The sequence below is a fragment of the Dendrobates tinctorius genome, unplaced genomic scaffold (genome assembly GCF_039654945.1).
Source record: "Dendrobates tinctorius isolate UK_male_01 unplaced genomic scaffold, ASM3965494v1 ptg000039l, whole genome shotgun sequence".
Taxonomy (NCBI): domain Eukaryota; kingdom Metazoa; phylum Chordata; class Amphibia; order Anura; family Dendrobatidae; genus Dendrobates; species Dendrobates tinctorius.
In genome coordinates, this window is record NW_027361707.1 from 5,515,973 (window position 1) to 5,537,072 (window position 21,100).

At 45.7% G+C, this 21,100-nt stretch overlaps 1 protein-coding gene and 1 long non-coding RNA gene across 2 annotated transcripts; both read right to left on the reverse strand.

The window, feature by feature from the left end:
- Positions 1 to 10,120: 10,120 nt before the first annotated feature.
- LOC141088601 (uncharacterized) lies at positions 10,121 to 10,908 on the reverse strand. The gene is made up of 3 exons (XR_012231986.1): positions 10,796 to 10,908; positions 10,609 to 10,700; positions 10,121 to 10,194 (listed from the first exon to the last, which is right to left on the reverse strand). It is a non-coding gene; the product is annotated as an uncharacterized lncRNA (long non-coding RNA).
- Positions 10,909 to 11,047: 139 nt separating this feature from the next.
- On the reverse strand, positions 11,048 to 12,609 carry LOC141088585 (microtubule-associated serine/threonine-protein kinase 3-like). Its single transcript, XM_073574738.1, has 6 exons — positions 12,540 to 12,609; positions 12,201 to 12,339; positions 11,979 to 12,111; positions 11,624 to 11,789; positions 11,414 to 11,512; positions 11,048 to 11,178 (listed from the first exon to the last, which is right to left on the reverse strand). Exons 1-6 carry the CDS (start codon positions 12,607 to 12,609, stop codon positions 11,048 to 11,050), a joined length of 738 nt encoding a protein of 245 aa, XP_073430839.1.
- Positions 12,610 to 21,100: the final 8,491 nt, after the last annotated feature.

Sequence of the window (21,100 nt, forward strand, 5' to 3'; positions counted from 1 at the left end):
AATCTCCGGCCGCACCGCCTTCCTCTGCCTAAATTGCTCATCGTAGCGCAGCCATTGCTGACCCCCATACGTACGGTAAGCCTCCCCAATCGCATTCAGATAGTAAAACAAGCCAGAACAATTGCCAGGAGACTTCTCTCCAATCACACTCGCCAATATCGCAAATGCCTGCTGCCAATTAACAAATTTCTGCGGAATCAGCCGCCACCTCCGCTTTTCGTCTTCTTCCTTCTTACTATCATCCTTCTTCCCCTTGTCCAAATTAAACTTTTCCAATGGAAGAAGGGAGAAAATCTCCACGTACTCATCCCGCCAAATCTTCTCTTTCACTTCTTTCTTCAAATGCACACCCAAAGGCCCCTCAAAACACACATATACCTCCCCTTTTGCTCGGTCATCCAATCTCACCGAATCCTCTTTTTCTTTTTCTGTCTGAACCGACACAGATACACCTGCCACTGGTATTTGGCCCCCTCCAACCGGCCTCACTGCCTCGCTCGCCATGTGTGCTCCTGACCCCATCCCCGGGATCCACGCCCCCGCAGGTGACACCCCGAACACGGGTACTCCCACCACAGATTCTCGCTCCTCTCCATCTGGTCCCAATGCTTCCCCCGCCATGGCTGGGCCATGCCCCATCCCCGAGATCCATGCTACCGCCGGTGACACCCCAGACCCGCTCGCCATCCCACCTTCCATCCTCCTTAACATTTGCGACATGCTAAGCAAAATATCACGCAGGCCAGGCGCCTCCGCTCCATTCGCTCACCCATCCCCCTCTCTTCCGATTCAAACCCCCGACTCACTCCCGCTACATTAGTTACAGCCCCTATGGGCGACAGACAATACATGGACTCACACGCACCAAGCTGCGCGGGTGTTGCGTCCCCGCCAGCCGGACATCCTGAATCCTGCTGCTCTCCATCCTGCCGCTGCTCGCTGGTGGAGTCGGAATCTTCTGCGCCGCTCGGCTGCCCCAGGCCCGCGCCCCTGGCCTCCTCGTCACCAGGGGGGACCGGAGCGCCTGCGGCGCACCGCACCACCGACCTCAACCTTGATCGCGAACGAGTCCGCCCGCGAGACCCAGGCAGGCTAGCCTGGTCCGATCCACGTCCCCTGCCAGGCAGCTCGACACTGCTGCCCGCCGCTCCCCCGTCAGCTGCTGAGTGCCAGGGCCTGGCAGCAGAGCTTCTCACTCCTGCTGCCCGCCCGCCGAAGTCCTCCGCTTCATGGTCTTCCTCACTGGGCCCCCCCCGACGACCTCCACTAGGGGTGCCCGCCGAGCTGATGTCTTTAATGATACCATTTTGGTGCAGGTACGATTTTTTGATCACCAGTTATTGCATTTTAATTTAATATCGTGGCAACCAAAAAAACATAATTCTTGCGTTTTTACTTTTTTATCGCTACGCCATTTAACAATCAGGTTAATCCTTTTTTATTGATAGATCAGGCGATTCTGAGCGCGGCGATATCAAATATCTGTAAGTTTGAATTTTTATATTGTTTTATTTTGAATGGGATGAAAGTGGGGTGATTTGAACTTTTATATTTTTTATTTTTTGTTAATATTTTTAAAAACTTTTTTTCACCTTCGGCATGCTTCAATAGCCTCCATGGGAGAGTAGATGCTGCCGTAACCTGATTGGCTCTGCTACATACAGATGATGATCAGATCAACTGTATGTACCAGATTTCCTCACTTGCTATGAGCGCCGACCACCAGGAGGCGCTCATAGCAATCCAGCAGTGACAACCATAGAGGTCTCCAGGAGACCTCTGGATGTCATGCCAACCCATCGGTGATCCACGATCATGTGATGGGTAGTGTTGAACATTCCGATACCGCAAGTATTGGGTATCGGCCGATAATCACTGTATCGGAATTCCGATACTGAGTTCCGATACTTTTTAAACAAAGTTTAAAAACAAGTTTTTTAAACAAAGTTTGGAATTTGTTTTCACCACTTAGATAAAAAATTAACCTAGACATGTTTGGTGTCTATGAACTCGCAATCACCTGGACAATCATAACGGCATGTCAGTAATAGCATTTAGTGAATCTAGTAAAAAAGCAAAACAAAAAACAAGTGTGGGATTGAAATAGCACCGCACTTGGAATTTTTTTCCCATTTTCGAGTGCACAGCATGGTAAAACCAATGGTGTTGTTCAAAAGTACAACTCATCCACCAAAAAATAAAAAAGTTAAGGCTCTGGGAAGAAGGGGAGCAAAAAATTAAAATGCAAAACCAAAAATACCTCTGGTCGTTAAGTGATTAAGTGATCCAGACTCTCGGGTGGTGAGACTGGACCATGTGGAAGTCTAGATGGTGCTGGCAAGCATGCTGAAAGCATTATCTGCTATCCAACCAATCACCTGTTCGCACTAGCCTGGCTTCAGAAGTGGTGTTCCGTTCACCTGTGCAAAGTGGGACAGTTCACCAAGGTGACCATGGTCCGTGATGCAACACCCACATAATTTTTAAAAGGATGTTTATGATTCCCGTACCAAAAAATGGTTATGCAGTATGTTCATGTATACCCCCCAGGGGTAAATGTTTATCAGCCCATACACTTAGTGCACGGGCATTACAAGTATAGGAGACCTGATCCTTTCTAATGGGAGCATTTTTTATGAGGCCCTCCTCCACATCTCGTGAAAGGGGTATTGGGGTGCATCCAAATTTTTGGCAGCCCTTCCATTCACTGCATAGGCAATCAGTATGGGACACCCAGTTCTAATAATGGGAAAATTGTTTTATGAGGCCCATGTCTCTTCCAAGGGGTATTGGGGTGCGTCCAAATTTGGGCCAGCTCAAGCATTCACTGCATAGGCAAACAGTATGGGAGACCCATAACCTTTTGGGCCTCTGCCCCCTGTTGGGACGACCCCCAGTATGGAGTGGGCTTCTTTCCCACGGAACCTTCTATCCCCTGTTATCTCTCGACCAGTCCGACCAATTCATCGGCATTTCGGGGATCACCCTGGGTAACCCAAGTCTGTACGGGTCTCGGCATGGAATGCACAAACCGGTCCATCACCACCCGTTCTACCATCTGTGCAGGCATAGAGGACTCTTGCTGCAGCCACTTCTGGATCAGGTGCAACAGGTCAAACATTTTCAAGCGCGGTGGTTTGTCCCGGTAATATGGCCAGCGGTGAACCCGCAAGGCCCTGTGAGTCATTGTTACCCCAAGCATGCAAGAATGTCCGTTTTTAGTTACCATACTCTTTAGCATCCTGCAAAGCTAAATCATAGTATGCTTTCTGGGGTTCCACATCAAGTATGGCACCACTACCTGTGCCCACTGCTCTGGCAGGAGGTTCTCCCTCTCGGTGACCCTTTCAAACACCATCATGAAAGCATCAACATTGCAATTCTCTATTGTAGATTCTTCAGCATCAACAATGCAGTTCTCCACTGCATGATGTTCAGGTTCAACAATGCAATTCTCCACTGCAGTTTCCTCAGCTTCAACTTTGAAATTCTCCACTGCAGCGTCTTCTGCTTCAATATTGCAATTCTCCACTGCCGGGTCTTCAGCCTCAACACTGCGATTCACTGCATAGGCAAACAGTATGGGAGGACCAACTTCATAATAATGAGAACATTGCTTTAAGGTGTCCCTCCTGTACGTCTCTTCAAAGGGTTATTGGGGTGCATCCAAATTTTTGGCAGCCATGCCACTCATTGCATAGGCAATAGCAGTATATGAGACCCATTGTTTAATAATGAGAACAACAAAGCATAGCTGGCTGATGGATAAATAATAAAGGCCACCTGATGGCCCTATAAAAATAGGCTTTGTGACTTTCAGAGTCCCTCTTTCATAAATGAAACAGGATGTGTATGATGATATGTCACACACCACATGGCCAGCAAAGGTTGTAAAATGTTAAAATGACATTTCCCAGTGAATGCATCTGTCTTGATTGAAGCACTGCTAAAGTTGAAAAACACATAAAAGCGCTACATGTGAACATAGCCCAAGGTGTAGATGAGCATTTTTGTTTTTGGTTATTTTTTCCCTTATATAGAAGTCATTACCCTGGAAGGGATGTTCCTTAACCCCGCCACCCGATGCCCCCACCCCTCATGAAAATTACCAGTCAAGTCTTCCTATAGTGAAAATAAGGAACATAGGGACCCCGGTGAGCGTAACCACGATGGGCCCTTGGCTAAATCGATACCCCAGTAAAGTCGTGGCAGGTCAACTCCGATGCAGTTTTTCATTCAGATATTTATCCCTTTCAAATTTAGTTGGTTTCCATTGTTTGCTGCCAATTTGAAGTCGGCCCGTGACCATCCTGAGGTCCTGCGGGAGAAGTTCAACAAAGAAGTGAGATTAGGTAGGATGGCGGGCCCGTTCAAAACACCTCCTTTTTGGAACTTTAGATTTTCTCCATTGGGTCTAGTTACTAAAAAAGAAACCGGGTACGCTTTGTCTTATACACCATCTATCGTACCACAAGGGTGAGTCTGTTAATGACAGCATTTCGTTGGAGGGCACACCAGTGTTCGTTTAGTTTGACAGGACAGTAGCCTTGGTTTGTCAGGCTGGTACCCGGAGCCCAGCTTGCGAAGTCTGATATCGAATTGGCTTTCCGTCTATTACCGGTTCACCCTGATTGTTTCCATCTTTTGGGCTGCCAGGTGAGTGATGGTTTTACTACGACATGTGCATCCCCATGGGTTGTTCAATATCGTGTTTATATTTCAAGCTATTCAGTTCACTTTTGTATTGGGTTGTTAGATCTGGTACGGGTCCTAGATCTGTCACACACTATTTGGATTTTTTATTTGCGAGACCGAAAGATTCTGCCGTTTGTTCACAGCTTTTAGAATTTTTCAAGGATATAGCTCATCAGTTTGGTGTTCCCTTGTCAGCAGAAAAGACTGTCAGTCCTGTAACAGCCCTGTCTTTTTTAGGAATCGAAATAGATACTGTCGACATGGTTTATTGGTTGCCTGCGGAAAAGGTGGAGAAGCTCATGTGCATGATTGAAGGCTTTAGTTCTGTCAAAAAGGTCACCTTGCACCAAATGCAGTCTTTACTTGGGCTGTTGGTTTTTGCCTGGAGAGTCATGCCGGCGGGTAGAGTTTTTCCAAGACGTTGATCATTAGCGACCAGAGGGGTTACCCGTCCCGGCCACAGAATTCGGTTAACAGGGAATGTATGGTCCAATTTAGAAATCTGGAGAGCATTTTTTACTTCATTCAATGGCCACATGTGCTTCATTTTTTCTGAGATTTCAAGCTGGGAATTGTAATTATTTTCTGATGCCGCAGGGTCGGCTGGTTTTGGCACCATGTTTGGAGATCAGTGGTGCGCGGCCGCGTGGCCGGATTCTTGGAGAGCAGAAGGGCTTTGCAAAAACTTTACGCTGTTGGAGCTGTTTCCCATTGTAGCGGCTGTGGAGATTTGGGGCTCACAATTTGCTAACAAAAAAATATGCTTTTTGGTGTGATAATGTCAGCGTGGTGCATTGCGTAACCACTTGTCTTCATCTTCCCACCAGGTGCTTTGCTTGCTCCGGCATGTAGTTCTTCTTTGTTTAAAAAAGAACATATGGTTCAGGGCCAGCCATGTTCCAGGAGTGGAAAATAGCATTGCTGATGCTTTGTCACGTTTTAACTGGCAGGTCTTCAGGGAGCTTCTACCCAGTTCCTGACCGGAAGGTTTGCCTTGCCCCTCTTTCCTGTGGGACATAGTTGCCAAAAGTTGATGCCATTGGTTCGCTCGTCCATGGTTTATGTTTGGTGTTTTATTTAAAATTGTTAGGCTGGGTGGATGTCACGAAGGCATTTATAATCAAGTAGGCCTTTAAAGGTTGGAAAAGGGCCCAACCTAGTAGGGAAAATAGACGTCCCATTTCTATTTCCTTATTACATAAGATGGTTTCCTTTACCCCTTTTTGTTGTTCTTCTCAATTTGAAGCTGCCCTTTTCTCTGCTGCATTTGCAATCCTGTATTTTGTTGCCTTACGAATTAGTGAATTGGTCCCCAAATCAAAAAATATGACAGTAAATGGCTTATTTTTTGAGGATGTGATGGCAGTAGAGGATGTGATATGTCTCCATATTCGCAGGTCTAAGACAGACCCTTCAGGCAAAGGCTCTTGGATTCTTTTAAACCTAGTTTCAGGCCCAGTTTGCCCAGTTAAGTTGGTTTTCCATTATTTGTAATACAGAAGAAGGGGTACATTTTTCCTTGGACATTCAAATGGGTCCCCTTTGACTAAATTTCAATTTCTGGCTATTTTTCGCAAATGCCTGCAGGCATCTGGTGTGCAGCCGGGGGAATATGGGACACATTCTTTTCATATAGGGGTCGCTACTGAGGCTGCAAAGGCTGATCTGCCAGAGGCAAAGGTGCAAAGGATAGGACAGTGGCGTTCTGCTTGCTATGCCAGGTATATTATACCGGATTTACTGATTTAATTAATTTCTCTTTTGATTGTCTAGGTTCCTCCAGACCAACAGTGTGGCTCCTGAGCCACTCGTACATTTTCTGGTCAGCTCAGAGAGCGGAATGCTGTCCTGGTGGAAGAAATATGGGTTTTCAGGGTTTGGATGTGCATTGGAGAGTCATTAGGGGTCTCAAATTACCTCAGGTGCTGCAGAAAGTGGTTGATATTGGGAGAGATATAGGTCCAGTAATACTAGTTCTACATGCTGGGGGGAATGACCTATGTTCATATAAAATTGCCGAGCTGTTGACTATGATGAAATCGGACCTAGAACGGTTTCCTAGTTTTTTCCAGGAACTTATATTAGTTTGGTCAGAGATAGTCCCCAGAACTGTGTGACAGGGTGCCCGGGACGGGATCGCAGTGGAGTGGACCAGAAACACTATAAACGCACGTATGTCCAGGTTCATGCGGGACAAGTTTGGTGTGATGTTAAGGCATCGCCAGTTAGAGGGTGACAATTCAGCTCTCCTTAGACCAGACGGTGTCTGCCTTACTGATATTGATTTTGATATCCTTTTGTCGGCGCTCCAGGATGGGATTGATCAAGCATTGTGCTTGTTGGGTGGGGGTCGGAGTCCTGTATAGTGCTACTCAGGATCCTCTTTGGCTGTTTCAACAAAGGAAGCACTGGAATATTGAGGCTAAGTAGGCTGACTAGCCTGTAGATGTTGCAGGGCATTTGGCTACTGGTCTGATGGAAATGTAAAGTGCTTCCTTTTATTGTTATATATGTTTATATAAAAGAAATTAAAGCTGCGACCCTCACCCGGCAATTTCTTGTGTTGTCTCGTTATTGGTAATTCGGTTTGCGGGAGCGGGAGGGAGAGAGGTTTAATGAGGGGTGTTCGTTTGGGGGTCGCCGCAGTCAGACTGCAGTGCTAACCACTGAGCCATCATGCTGCCCGAAGTCCTGATTATGAAGGATGTTAGCCTTAGCTCCTTGGAGTGTAGATATGGCAGTAGATCGAGATGTGGTAGAAGATTTAGGATGGTGCAGCTCTGAGGAGAGCTATGTGGGTGAGTGCAATGACTGGTACAGCGGGGAGGCGGCGGTGTAGCTGCTGTACTGAAATATGAGCCTGACTGCTGCATTCAGGAAAGTTAGAAATATATATAGTGAGAAGTGCAATTAGCAGTAAGTTCAAGATGAAAAGGAATCAGAGGTACAGTCAGAACTTCTGAAGTTTCAAAAGTATATACAGACTGCATACATTTGAGCAGCACGTTGGCTCAGTGGTTAGCACTGTTATCATACAGCACTGACGACCTGTGTTCACATCCCAACATAGACAACATCTTCCATGAGTTTGAATGCTCTCCCATGTTTGTTTGGGTATCCTTCAGGTTCTCTAGTTTTCTCTCACATTCCAAAAACATTCTGATATGGAATTTAGATTGCGAGCCTCAATGGGGACAATTTCAATAATGTTTGTAAAGTGCTGTGAACGTAATGGCGCTATATAATAAGTAAAATCAATAATGTATATGCTGTTTATATAGACATTCATATGTTTAGAAACAGAAATGTCACTGCATTATTTTTATCAATTAACAAAATGCACAGTTAAGTTTGATCATTAAAAGATGAAAAAAATCTCAGTAAAAATATTTATAATTTTTTATTGATAATAGGATAGAAGGAAAAGGGAGGGAGGAGATCGGGAACAGAATCAACAGGCAAAATCATACGAAACAGCTGTCTGTGGATGGATACCATGTTTTGGCATAGGTGGCTGCCCTTCCCGTGGTTGTTCCTTCCCGGTGAAAGACCTGGCTAGTCATTGCTTGCGTTGAGAAACATGTGATGGTGTCTCCGCGGCTGTTGATTTACATGTTTTTGCATATTTCCCATAAGGGATGGGGGCATTGCTCTAGCATCACTGCGCTGAGAAACATGTGATGGTGTCTCCACAGTGTTGGATGTTGATCTCCATAAAGTCACTCATCCTCATTTTCATAGTCAGGAGGACAGCCGGGGTCAGATACCAGTAAGAGCCCAGTCAGACAAGCAGTATGAATACTGCAGAGCCTGGTGACAGAGGCGATACATGTCCGGGTAGAGATGTAGAAGGCCACAGGTAGATGATGAAGGTCCTTCTATACAGGTCCAGCAGTGATGGTGGATCTGCTGGACTTCAGGGAGGGAGAAGATCGGGAACAGAATCAGTAGTCGAAATCATAGTCAGGAGGGCAGCCGGGGTCAGATACCAGTAAGAACCCAGTCAGGCGAGCAGTAGGATTACCGCAGAGCCTGGTGACAGAGGTGATACATGTCCGGGTAGAGATATAACAGAAGGCCACAGGTAGATGGTGAAGGTCCTTCTATACAGGTCCAGCAGTGATGGTGGATCTGCTGGACTTGTGAGAGCAAGATGTGGAGGTTTCCTGTATTTTAGATATCTTTAGGGGCACAATTCATAAGTAAAATATTGGACACAAAAGGTAATAAGTGTTGGTAGTATAAGGTTCGGCCACTGGCCAGTATCTGTATATGTACTGAATTTTATCAGATAACAAAATACATAGATAAGTTTAATAAATGTGAAAAAAAATCAAGTAAACTTAGAATTTTTTTTAATTTTTTTAATTTTAATTAAAATTAGCATAGAAGGATAAGGGAGGGGTAAAATTAGGAACAGAATCAATGTGTGTATGAAAAAGCTCTGTCGTTAATACTGTCCGGGTAGAGCTATTTGATAGCGCTATCCATGAAGAAAGTGCACGGGTAGAGCTATCCCATAGCTCTATTCCTAAAGGAAATGAACGGGTAGAGCTATCCGATAGCACTATCCCTCAATGTTCCTGAGCGTAAGCTATTTCACATGGTTGAGCGCACTTGGGATCTGCCCCCAAGGCCCTGCCCATGCCCAATGTTTGGTCCGTAGACCGCGGCTAGGAGTTAGTCCCGCTTGTAAACAGGTCCAGCAGTGATGGTGGATCTGCTGGACTTCAGGGTGCTCGATACTTAGGTGTTTGTTCTAGGGCAACAGTGACAACAAGCAAATACTCGAGCAGCCCTGGATAATCCACGCCGGCAGGATGATAAGATCCGGCGGAAGATGGAACCTATGAGAAGAGAAGTAAATATAATGTTAGTGATGGGACTCCATATGACATGATACTACTGTGCGGTCACTGTGGCCCGGACGGCAGAGGAATATTATCACACAGAGGTCAGGGATCATTGTCAGCCATCATACATGTCATAATCCCATCACTAACAGATGACATCTGCTCCACATGAATGATTCCCACTGACAGACATCACACGACATGGAGCTGATTCTCACACTTACCTCGTCTCTTTTTCCCCTTTTTTACATTGTCTTCAGATTTTCTTTCCTCCTCAGCTGGAACTTCTGATCCAAAATTAAAAAAAAAAAACCTCAGTTACAACATATTGTTATGGGATCTGCTTTGTATCTCTCCTGTATATAGTAGAATTGTTCTAGCCCTGTCTCATATAGTCCTGATAATCTGGTAAAACTGTCCAACATTAGGGAAATAGAGATACAATATGGGCCCATGGGCAATATAATTGGGATCCGTGAAACATGGATAACATAGGAGACCGATTACAGAAAAACTATGTGGAAATATTTGAGTTTTGATTTCCATTTTTGGTGCTATAGACATGTACATACCTGACACTGTGGACGAAGATGGCAAGCTGCTTATAGCGTTGTCTCTGTCAGATTCATGGAAAGATTCTTTCTGCCTGTTTGGAAAAAGAAAAAGTGTGTAAATCACAAGTAAATGCAGTTGTAGTATAAAATGGATTGTCTCAGTATAAGAACATCAACTATAAGACTCAATAAGACATATGGAAGTCATAGTAAGGAAGATCTCCTGCTCAAAACTACCTTCTATGGATCAGAGCAGAAAACAACTACCAAGAATGGCTGGCATGTAATACTACATCTCTCCTATGGTGTGGGCAACAGTAAGAAAGAATGACCGGCCGCGGTTATGGACTGTCATTGCCAGTGGTTTCTGAAGCCAAAACTGCAATGACCGCTCATCATGGGGCTGTGCATGCTGCATTTGATAGTATGGTATTTATGTCCTATATTTGGTGTTGTGCTCATATATCAGCCTGGGCCTCTCAGTAATGATCATATAATCTACTCACAGTTCGGATACGTTTATGCTTGATCCAACGGTACACTCTAGAGGGGACTTGGGATCCTCATCATTCATCGTCCCAGTAGAAGGGGTACAAAGCTAAATACAGACAAAAATAAGCAACTAAATACTTTTCTTTTACTTTTAGAGGTCTTTTTTTTTACATATTCTTGATTCACTGATCACATACTTACTTTAGAAAGCCTTTCAGAAGATGATATAAAATTTTGTAAATCCAGACTCTCATTGTCCTTACTCGTGTCCTCCTCATCCTCTGCGACCAGATCTTTGCTTACACCAGAGTGCTCTACAAAACATAGGTAATAAAGCGTTATTAGAGGTTTTCAGTATAACACAGTCGCCATTAATCACTAAAATTAATGGGAACCGATTGTCACATGATAGGGAAGATGAGACAAACATTTGTTAAGTCTTGAAGACGTCTCCTACTTACTGGTAAATAAGCTGGTGTCCACATCTGACACAAGCTGAGGAATGTACTCCGGCTTCTGACTTAGAAGATGGTCAAAGTCTATGTCACTCAGGAATGGATGGCTCTTGATCTCAAATGATCCTCCTGGAAAAAGAAAAGCAGAAGTGATGCGGACATTGTCATAGACTGTTCCATATCTAAACATTTTATTTTAATCTGAGCTATTGACATAACTGAGCCAACATGAAAGGATCAGATTGGAAGTCATAGTATGAAGGTCTAGAAATAGGCAAGCTGATAGAGAAATGCTGATCTTCATGGACATGAGCAATACGTCCTCAGTGTAATGAATAAATATTAATGCTTTTATATATGTTACCTGTCCCAAGTCTTTGTGCCGGATCTCTTCTGAGCAGCTCATTGATGAGATTTTGAGCATCACGGGGAGGAGCGTGATCCAAATCATAAATGATGTCTCCTGTTATATATAAAATTACAGAAAATGAAAACTCTGTATTGGACTGTAAGATAACGGAAATAACTAAACCAATGTAACCAGTCAAGGCAAAGATCAGATTATTCTACTTACTAATTTGGCCAGTTTCATAAAGCTCAGCTAGGGTATTTTCATCAAATGGTACAAATCCTAACAGAAATTCATGCAGGATGATCCCCATTGCCCACCAGTCCACAGGTCTTCCGTAGCCTTCTTCCAGGAAGACCTCAGGGGCCATGTACTGTGGGGTGCCACAGATCTATAAATAAAGAGAAGATTGAGGTGAGAATCAATGAAATGATTATTATGACAAGTTCTCTCCATAAAAACACAATGACAGAAGATAAAATATCAGTAGAAAAGTTCTCTAGAAATGAAGAACGTAGGGAAGAGACAATAGTATGATGAGATTTAACAAACAAGCTAAGTTCCTGTAAGTGATGCTGACCTCTTTGTCTTGGAACTCTTTGGAGATGTCCACCACTGATTCCTTGTGGGTGTTGGTTTTTGGAATCATGCGACCAACTTTTGAAAGTCCAAAATCGGTGACTTTGATGTGTCCAGTAGATGTAATCAGGAGGCTGTGAAAGAAAAGATGGTTTTAGCCTCACTGACTGTGTGATAATAAGCTATAATTCCTCCCCTTTATTATACAACAGGGGGCACTTACTTATCCGGCTTCAGATCTCTGTGCACTACTCCATAGCTATGGAGGTACTCTACAGCAAGAACTGTTTCTGCAAAATACAAGCAGGCCAAGGGGACAGATAATGGACCCTTGGTGCTTAGGAGGGTCCTGCAGTCTCCACCTATAGAAGAAAGGAAATATGACCGGTGAGGGGTTTATACAGCAGATCACCATGAAGTATAATGGGAAGTGAGCGGAGACATTGGGGCAGGAGACAATATACACAGATATAATGTAGAGTGCACAGAATATTAGGCTGATGTTAGGGTGAAATGTCGGCCATGTAACTAATAACATAAAGTGATGTCACATCTAGTCTACATCTGGAGATACTGAGGTACTCAGTGCGGACATACAGGGAGATCACACAGATCAATGACTTTCTGGGCATCTTGGTAATAGATAACCTATAGTAAATGCTCCGTGGGATGTAACCGTCCACAGGGACAATCCTAATGATATGAGAGGTGATAAGATGTCAGCAGACATGGGGTGAATATATTACAATGTACGTGTCCTACCTCCTACATACTCCATGACCATACACAGGTAAGATTTAGTTTGGAAGGAGCAGAGCATGGAGACCACAAAGGGACAATCTGCGAATGTTAGGATGTCCCGCTCCAGAAAGACATCTTCCACATCCAGGTTCGTCTTGGCCATTTTCTTCATAGCGAAGGTCTGTTGTGAGTCTTTATGGCGCACTAAGTAGACGGCCCTGGAAAGAAATAGAATCCATGGTTTATAATGATCCCTTATTAAGAGTCTATAGAAGTCATTATATGATCTTCTATACTAATGTTTAGTACTAGAAGTCCACATCTAGAAAGCCATGAAATAACATTACATAGCTGATGGGAGGTCTGCACAATGCCCCGTCTGCCCTCACCAGGTCACATTACAGATGAGAGAATCTACCGAAATTCATCCCGGGCAGATTCGCTATAACTGACCAGTAGATACTATTCAGTCCAAATAAAAATTAGTCCAAACTGAAACTTCTCCAATTGCCGTAAGAAGACGTTTATTATCCTCCCACCATAACATCATATATAACGGAGCTGAATAGTGACATTGAGGACAGTGATGTGGACTCGTCTCATGTCCCTATGATAACACTGAATGGCAGAGCACAGAGGCTGAAGCATTGTCATAGGGAACCCTGAGAAATGGGGATTATGGGAACAGAAATCTCACCCAAAAGCTCCGCTGCTGATCAGATCGTATGTTTCAAAGTCGTCCATATGCGGCTTTCTCGCCGGGATCAATGATTGCATCATGTTCTATAGAAAAAGAAGAAATGATATTAGGAAATAGAAGCCGCAGGAAAAAAGCTCCAGATACAGAAACTTCTCCGATATTATGTCCCAGCTGATGTGCACTGATCTGCTGTAGGGATGATACAAGCCGGACGCTCCGCAGACACGGATGTAATATAAGGGGCCTCCTCCCATGGTATATGGGGATAATACTGGACGTGTCAAACACACCCCATGATCAGTGATACACAGACATCTCCCTCTATGATACTTACATCAGCAGATTCTTGGATCTCTGGGATCTCGCGGATCACACTGTCAGGATCCGCCAGGGAAGTTATTTCTAAAATAGTGATAAAATAATGAAGAAATAAAAAGTATTAGATGATATTAATCCTACATACATCATACAGCGATATAAGGGGGAAATGACAAGACGTCTGTTAATGGGATTAATGGTTGTCATATGGGGATTCTACATATGAGGACGGACGACGCATCCATAGACAGCAGTAGCGCAGTTACCCATGGGGAGGTGGGGGGCAGAGGGTGCGGTCGCCTGGGCCCCGCATTCAGAGGGTCCCACCTGGAGCTAACGCTACCTTAACTTCCCTTATGTTAGCTGAACATGCCGATAAAGTTCATCTCTGCGGTGGAGCCGGCACACATGATCTCCCCGCACTGCCACTCTCCATTCTGTAGACCCCAAATCACTTTATGCCAGAGGCCTTCAGAACAGCTGGATAATGCAGTGACCGAGGCGACGGCGCACTCACAGAACATCAGAATCACGGCGCGGAATGCATCGGCATTCTGACAACCTGTGTGTCACTCTGAGCTTACGGTGCGTTCGTCTGCCCGGTGGTCTCATCAGTATAATGGGCTAGATGAGTACCTATTGGCTGTGTATTTTACTTAAAACTTTTTGGTGTGACTGTGGGGGCACCATACAATGTGAGGGACCTTCATACCTTCACGAGGAGGAACCCTCATACATTGTAGGGTCAACTATGGGGGCCCATAAAGTGTGAGTTCTTTGCACACTATGGGGACTAATGTAAGGGCCATCATACAGTATTGGGGCTAATGTGGGGGCAATCATACAGTATGGGGGCTAATGTGAGGGCAATCATACAATATGGGGGCTAATGTGGGGGCAATCATACAATATGGGGGCTAATGTGGGGGCAATCATACAATATGGGGGCAAATGTGAGGGCAATCATACAATATGGGGGATAATGTGAGGGCAATCATACAATATGGGGGCTAATGTGGGGGCAATCATACAATATGGGGGCTAATGTGGGGGCAATCATACAGTATAGGGGCTAATATGAGGGCAACCATACAATATGGAGGCTAATGTGGGGGCAATCATTCAATATGGGGGCTAATGTGGGGGCAATCATACAATATGGGGGCTAATATGAGGGCAAGCATACAATATGGGGGCTAATGTGGGGGCAGTCATACAGTATGGGGGCTAATATGAGGGCAATCATACAATATGGAGGCTAATGTGGGGGCAATCATACAATATGGAGGCTAATGTGAGAGCAGTCATACAATATGGGGGCTAATGTGGGGGCAATCATACAATATGGGGGCTAATATGAGGGCAAGCATACAATATGGAGGCTAATGTGAGGGCAGTCATACAATATGGAGGCTAATATGATGGCAGTCATACAATATGGGGGATAATGTGGGGGCAATCATACAATATGGAGGCTAATATGAGGGCAGTCATACAATATGGAGGCTAATATGAGGGCAATCATACAATATGGGGGCTAATATGAGGGCAGTCATACAATATGGAGGCTAATATGAGGGCAATCATACAATATGGGGGCTAATATGAGGGCAATCATACAAATGGGAGCTAATGTTGGGGCAATCATACAATATGGGGGCTAATGTGAGGGCAATCATACAGTATGGGGGCTAATATGAGGGCAATCATACAATATGGGGGCTAATGTGGGGGCAATCATACAGTATGGGGGCTCATAAAGTGTGGGGTCTACTGAAGGGGCCATTCTAAAGTATTAGAACTTCTGAGAGGGCCATCATAAAGTGTGAGGGCCATTATATAGTGTGGGGGTGAATGTGAGGGCCATTAAACAGTTTAAAGTTTAAGGACTACTGAGGGTTCCATCATATAGTGTGAGTCTGCTACAGGGGCCATTATACAGTGTGCAAGCTAATATGATGGCCATTATACAGTGTGAGGACTACTGTGGGGGTTATTATACTTTGTATAGGGGAGCTGTGTCCTATCATACTGTGCATAGGGGAGCTGTAGGGGTATTAAACTGTGTATAGGGGAGCTGTGGGCCTATCATATGGTATATAGGGAACTCTGGGGGCATTATACTGTGTATAGGGGAGCTGTGGGCCTATCATACAGTACTTAGGGGAACTATGGGGGCACCATACTGTGCATAGTGGGGCTGTACAAGAGGGGATTCTGGGGACATAATTAAATGTGCACTTTAGCATTATTATTATAGGGGCACTCAACTATTTTGACCAACAAAGTGGCACATGTAGAAATTATCACTTTTTAGGGGCAATTAATATTTTCATAGCATTAACACGGCATTAACATTTTCTAGGTGGCATTTTTACCATGTAGAGTAAAAAAAGGGGTATTTTACTATGTAAGGGGCTCAGTGGTGGCATTACCGTATGAGGTAGTAAGAGGAGCGCTGCTTTTGTGCCACACAGCAGGTGCAGTAATAAGAACACATACGGCAGCAGCGGCTCAGTATTGGGGTATCAGGTGCAGTAATAAGGACACATACAGCAGCAGCGGCTCAGTATTGGGGTATCAGGTGCAGTAATAAGAACACATACGGCAGCAGCGGCTCAGTATTGGGGTATGAGGTGCAGTAATAAGGACACATACGGCAGCAGCGGCTCAGTATTGGGGTATCAGGTGCAGTAATAGGGACACATACGGCAGCAGCGGCTCAGCATTGGGGTATCAGGTGCAGTAATAAGGACACATACGGCAGCAGAGGCTCAGTATTGGGGTATCAGGTGCAGTAATAAGGACACATACGGCAGCAGCGGCTCAGTATTGGGGTAACAGGTGCAGTAATAAGGACACATACGGCAGCAGAGGCTCAGCATTGGGGTATCAGGTGCAGTAATAAGGACACATACGGCAGCAGCGGCTCAGTATTGGGGTATCGGGTGCAGTAATAAGGACACATACGGCAGCAGCGGCTCAGTATTGGGATATCGGGTGCAGTAATAAGGACACATACGGCATCAGCGGCTCTGTATTGGGGTATCGGGTGCAGTAATAAGGACACATACGGCAGCAGCGGCTCAGTATTGGGGTATCAGGTGCAGTAATAAGGACACATTCGGCAGCAGCGGCTCAGTATTGGGGTATCGGGTGCAGCAATAGGGACACATACGGCAGCAGCGGCTCAGTATTGGGGTATCGGGTGCAGTAATAAGGAAACATTCGGCAGCAGCGGCTCAGTATTGGGGTATCGGGTGCAGTAATAAGGACACATATGGCAGCAGCGGCTCAGTATTGGGGTATCGGGTGCAGTAATAAGGACACATACGGCAGCAGCGGCTCAGTATTGGGGTATCAGGTGCAGTAATAAGGACACATACGGCAGCAGCGGCTCAGGATTGGGGTATCAGGTGCAGTAATAAGGACACATACGGCAGCAGCGGCTCAGTATTGGGGTATCAGGTGCAGTAATAAGGACACATACGGCAGCAGCGGCTCAGCATTGAGGTGTCAGGTGCAGTAATAAGGACACATACGGCAGCAGCGGCTCAGCATTGGGGTGTCAGGTGCAGTAATAAGGACACATACGGCAGCAGCGGCTCAGCATTGGGGTGTCAGGTGCAGTAATAAGGACATATACGGCAGCAGCGGCTCAGCATTGGGGTGTCAGGTGCAGTAATAAGGACACATACGGCAGCAGCGGCTCAGCATTGGGGTATCAGGTGCAGTAATATGGACACATACGGCAGCAGCGGCACAGCATTGGGGTATCAGGTGCAGTAATAAGGACACATACGGCAGCAGCGGCTCAGTATTGGGGTATCAGGTGCAGTAATAAGGACACATTCGGCAGCAGCGGCTCAGTATTGGGGTATCAGGTGCAGTAATAAGGACACATACGGCAGCAGTGGCTCAGTATTGGGGTATCAGGTGCAGTAATAAGGACACATACGGCAGCAGCGGCTCAGCATTGGGGTATCAGGTGCAGTAATAAGGACACATACGGCAGCAGCGGCTCAGCATTGGGGTATCAGGTGCAGTAATAAGGACACATATGGCAGCAGTGGCTCAGCATTGGGGTATCAGGTGCAGTAATAAGGACACATACGGCAGCTGCGGCTCAGCATTGGGGTATCAGGTGCAGTACTAAGGACACATACGGCAGCTGCGGCTCAGCATTGGGGTATCAGGTGCAGTAATAAGGACACATACGGCAGCAGCGGCTCAGCATTGGGGTATCAGTTGCAGTAATAAGGACACATAAGGCAGCAGTGGCTCAGCATCGGGGTATCAGGTGCAGTAATAAGGACACATACGGCAGCTGCGGCTCAGCATTGGGGTATCAGGTGCAGTAATAAGGACACATACGGCAGCAGCGGCTCAGCATTGGGGTATCAGGTGCAGTAATAAGGACACATACGGCAGCAGCGGCTCAGCATTGGGGTATCAGGTGCAGTAATAAGGACACATACGGCAGCAGCGGCTCAGCATTGGGGTATCAGGTGCAGTAATAAGGACACATAAGGCAGCAGTGGCTCAGCATTGGGGTATCAGGTGCAGTAATAAGGACACATATGGCAGCTGCGGCTCAGCATTGGGGTATCAGGTGCAGTAATAAGGACACATACGGCAGCAGCGGCTCAGCATTGGGGTATCGGGTGCAGTAATAAGAACACATATGGCAGCAGCAGCTCAGTATTGGGGTATCAGGTGCAGTAATAAGGACACATTCAGCAGCAGCGGCTCAGCATTGGGGAATCAGGTGCAGTAATAAGGACACATACGGCAGCAGCGGCTCAGTATTGGGGTATCAGGTGCAATAATAAGGACACATACGGCAGCAGCGGCTCAGTATTAGGGTATCAGGTGCAGTAATAAGGACACATACGGCAGCAGTGGCTCAGCATTGGGGTATCAGGTGCAGTAATAAGGACACATATGGCAGCAGCGGCTCAGTATTGGGGCATCAGGTGCAGTAATAAGGACACATACGGCAGCAGCGGCTCAGTATTGGGGTATCAGCAGGAAGAGGAGTTTGTGCAGAATGGGAACAGATGGGGCTGGAAATGTGAAAATCTAATGTCTAACGCCACCGCACTAGTAATCAGGGTAACTTGGTTAGGGGCCGTCACAGATGTTTCGCCTCCTGAGCTGAACCCCCAGCTACGCCTCTGATAGACAGATAAATGTCATGTATATGATGGAAGAAACCCCAATTACCACATGAATGAGGAACCAGTCAGCCATATGCAAATACACCTGGAAGTGCACTGGGGGCGTGTCACTGCACTGACTTCTTCCACGCCCCCAATGCACTTCCATCCTGATTTGCATAAGGTTTCTACATTATTTCTTTCCTAGCTGAGACATTGGATTTCAGCCAAATAAAGGTTCCTTTATATTAGAGCAAAATGTCTGGCACAGTTCTACCACTACTCCCATATGTGACGTGTGCTGACAGGTTCCCATTACACCGAGTGGGAAGAGTAAATCTGCCATTATTCCCTGCTCCCTGTAATATCTGGATATTCCCGGTAGAAGGTTGGGTGATCGCCTCACCTGTAATCAGATTGCTGTTCAGCTCCGGCTGACTCCCATTAGGGTCAGGGATTTCCGGGATGACATTTTGCTCTTCTTTGTCGCCTTCTGCTGTTTCCTGATAGATATAATATATGTCATTAATATGTGGAAGATGTCACTAAATCCCCAAATACATAAATCAGGAAAGACTAAGCCTGCATTCACAGATGCACCAATAGTAACTCTACAAATGATGTGCCATGTTGAGAACAAGGGCTGCTTGTGGTTGTTTCAATAAAATCAGTGTTTTATCAGCAGGAGATTATCACTAGAGGACTATCTGTCTCGTGCCATGTAGTCCTTGTTCTGTGTAACCTCGCCACCACTGATTAGCATATTTCTGGCTATACCATGTACTGCCAATCACAAGTGTGGGAGGGATGATATACAGAAGCATCCAATCACTGGTGTGGGCAGGGTTATACAGGGCTCAGCATTCAGAGCACTGCCAAATCTGCAGCAGAGAAAATACTGATTGTATCACAAATGCTGCACTCAGTAAGGTAATGGATATATCTCTGGAATCAGTGTCTCTGCCCCTACATCATGCTGCTCTCAGATGGGAGCAAAAACCTGGTGACAGATTCCTTTTAATATAAATGCTATTATGTAATAAATAATGTCATCTCCTCTTATGGCCCTGTCTCACTAAGCAATCTCGGTAGCAAGATCGCTGCTGAGTCACAACTTTTATGACGTAACAGCGATCTCACCAGCGAGATCGCTGTGTGTGACAGCGATCAGCGAGCGGCCCTCCTGCCGGTATCGCTGATCGCTGCAAGAAATCTCTGGACATTTCTTTGGTCGCTGGTCTCCCGCTGGCTAGCACGCATCGCTGTGTGTGACAGCGGGAGACCAGCGATCAGGTGTAAAAAATAATAAAAAAAATAAAAAATATAGTTATTCTCACCCTCCGACGTCGCGTTCAGCCATCCCGCCTCTCTCCACGCTCCGTTCCCAGTGATCCTTTGCACGAATGACCGCGAGACTTTGTTATCCCGCGAGACCGCGACATCTCGCGGTCATTCGTGCAAAGGATCACTGGGACCGGAGCGTGGAGAGAGGCAGGATGGCTGAACGCGACGTCGGAAGGTGAGAATAACTATATTTTTTATTTTGATTCTATTTTTTACAGGATGGCCAGCGATGCCGGGCGCTCGGCATCGCTGTGCTGATCGCTGGTGAAGCTGTCTGTGTGACAGCTAATCAGCGATCACATAGCGATTTACCAGCGATCCTGACACCTTCATATCGGTGTCGGGATCGCTGGTAAGTCGCTTAGTGTGACGGGGCCTTTAGAATAGAGATGTTCCGTGGTTATATGGGGATAATACTGGATGTGCCATTCACACCCCATGATCAGTGATACTTACATCAGCAGATTCTTGGATCTCCTGGATCTCGCAGATCACACTGTCAGGATCCGCCAGGGAAGTTATTTCTAAAATAGTGATAAAACGATGAAGAAATAAAATGTATTAGACGATATTAATCCAACATACATAATACAGCAATATAAGGGGGAAATGACAAGACGTCTGTAAATGGGATTAATGGTCGCCATATGGGGATTCTACATATGAGGGCGTAGGGCGCATCCATAGATAAATGTAAGGTAAATGATGGAGGAACCCTCAATTACCACAGGAATGAGGAAACCCCACCCTCGCCGTCCATGTGATGAGAAGAGAGCAGAAACATAACAGCCATATGCAAATTAGCATGGAAGTGCACAGGGGGCGTGTCACTGCACTCTGAAATCTTCATCCACGCCCCCA

Excerpts from the sequence above, each read along its gene's own strand:
- LOC141088585 (XM_073574738.1), bottom strand. The coding sequence starts at position 12,609 with ATGCCCAGAAAGTCATTGATCTGTGTGATCTCCCTGTATGTCCGCACT. Across the intron at positions 12,112-12,200 it reads AGAGATCTGAAGCCGGATAA|CCTCCTGATTACATCTACTG; the intron begins GTAAGTGCCCCC and ends TTTCTTTCACAG. Across the intron at positions 11,513-11,623 it reads TTATGAAACTGGCCAAATTA|GAGACATCATTTATGATTTG; the intron begins GTAAGTAGAATA and ends TATATATAACAG.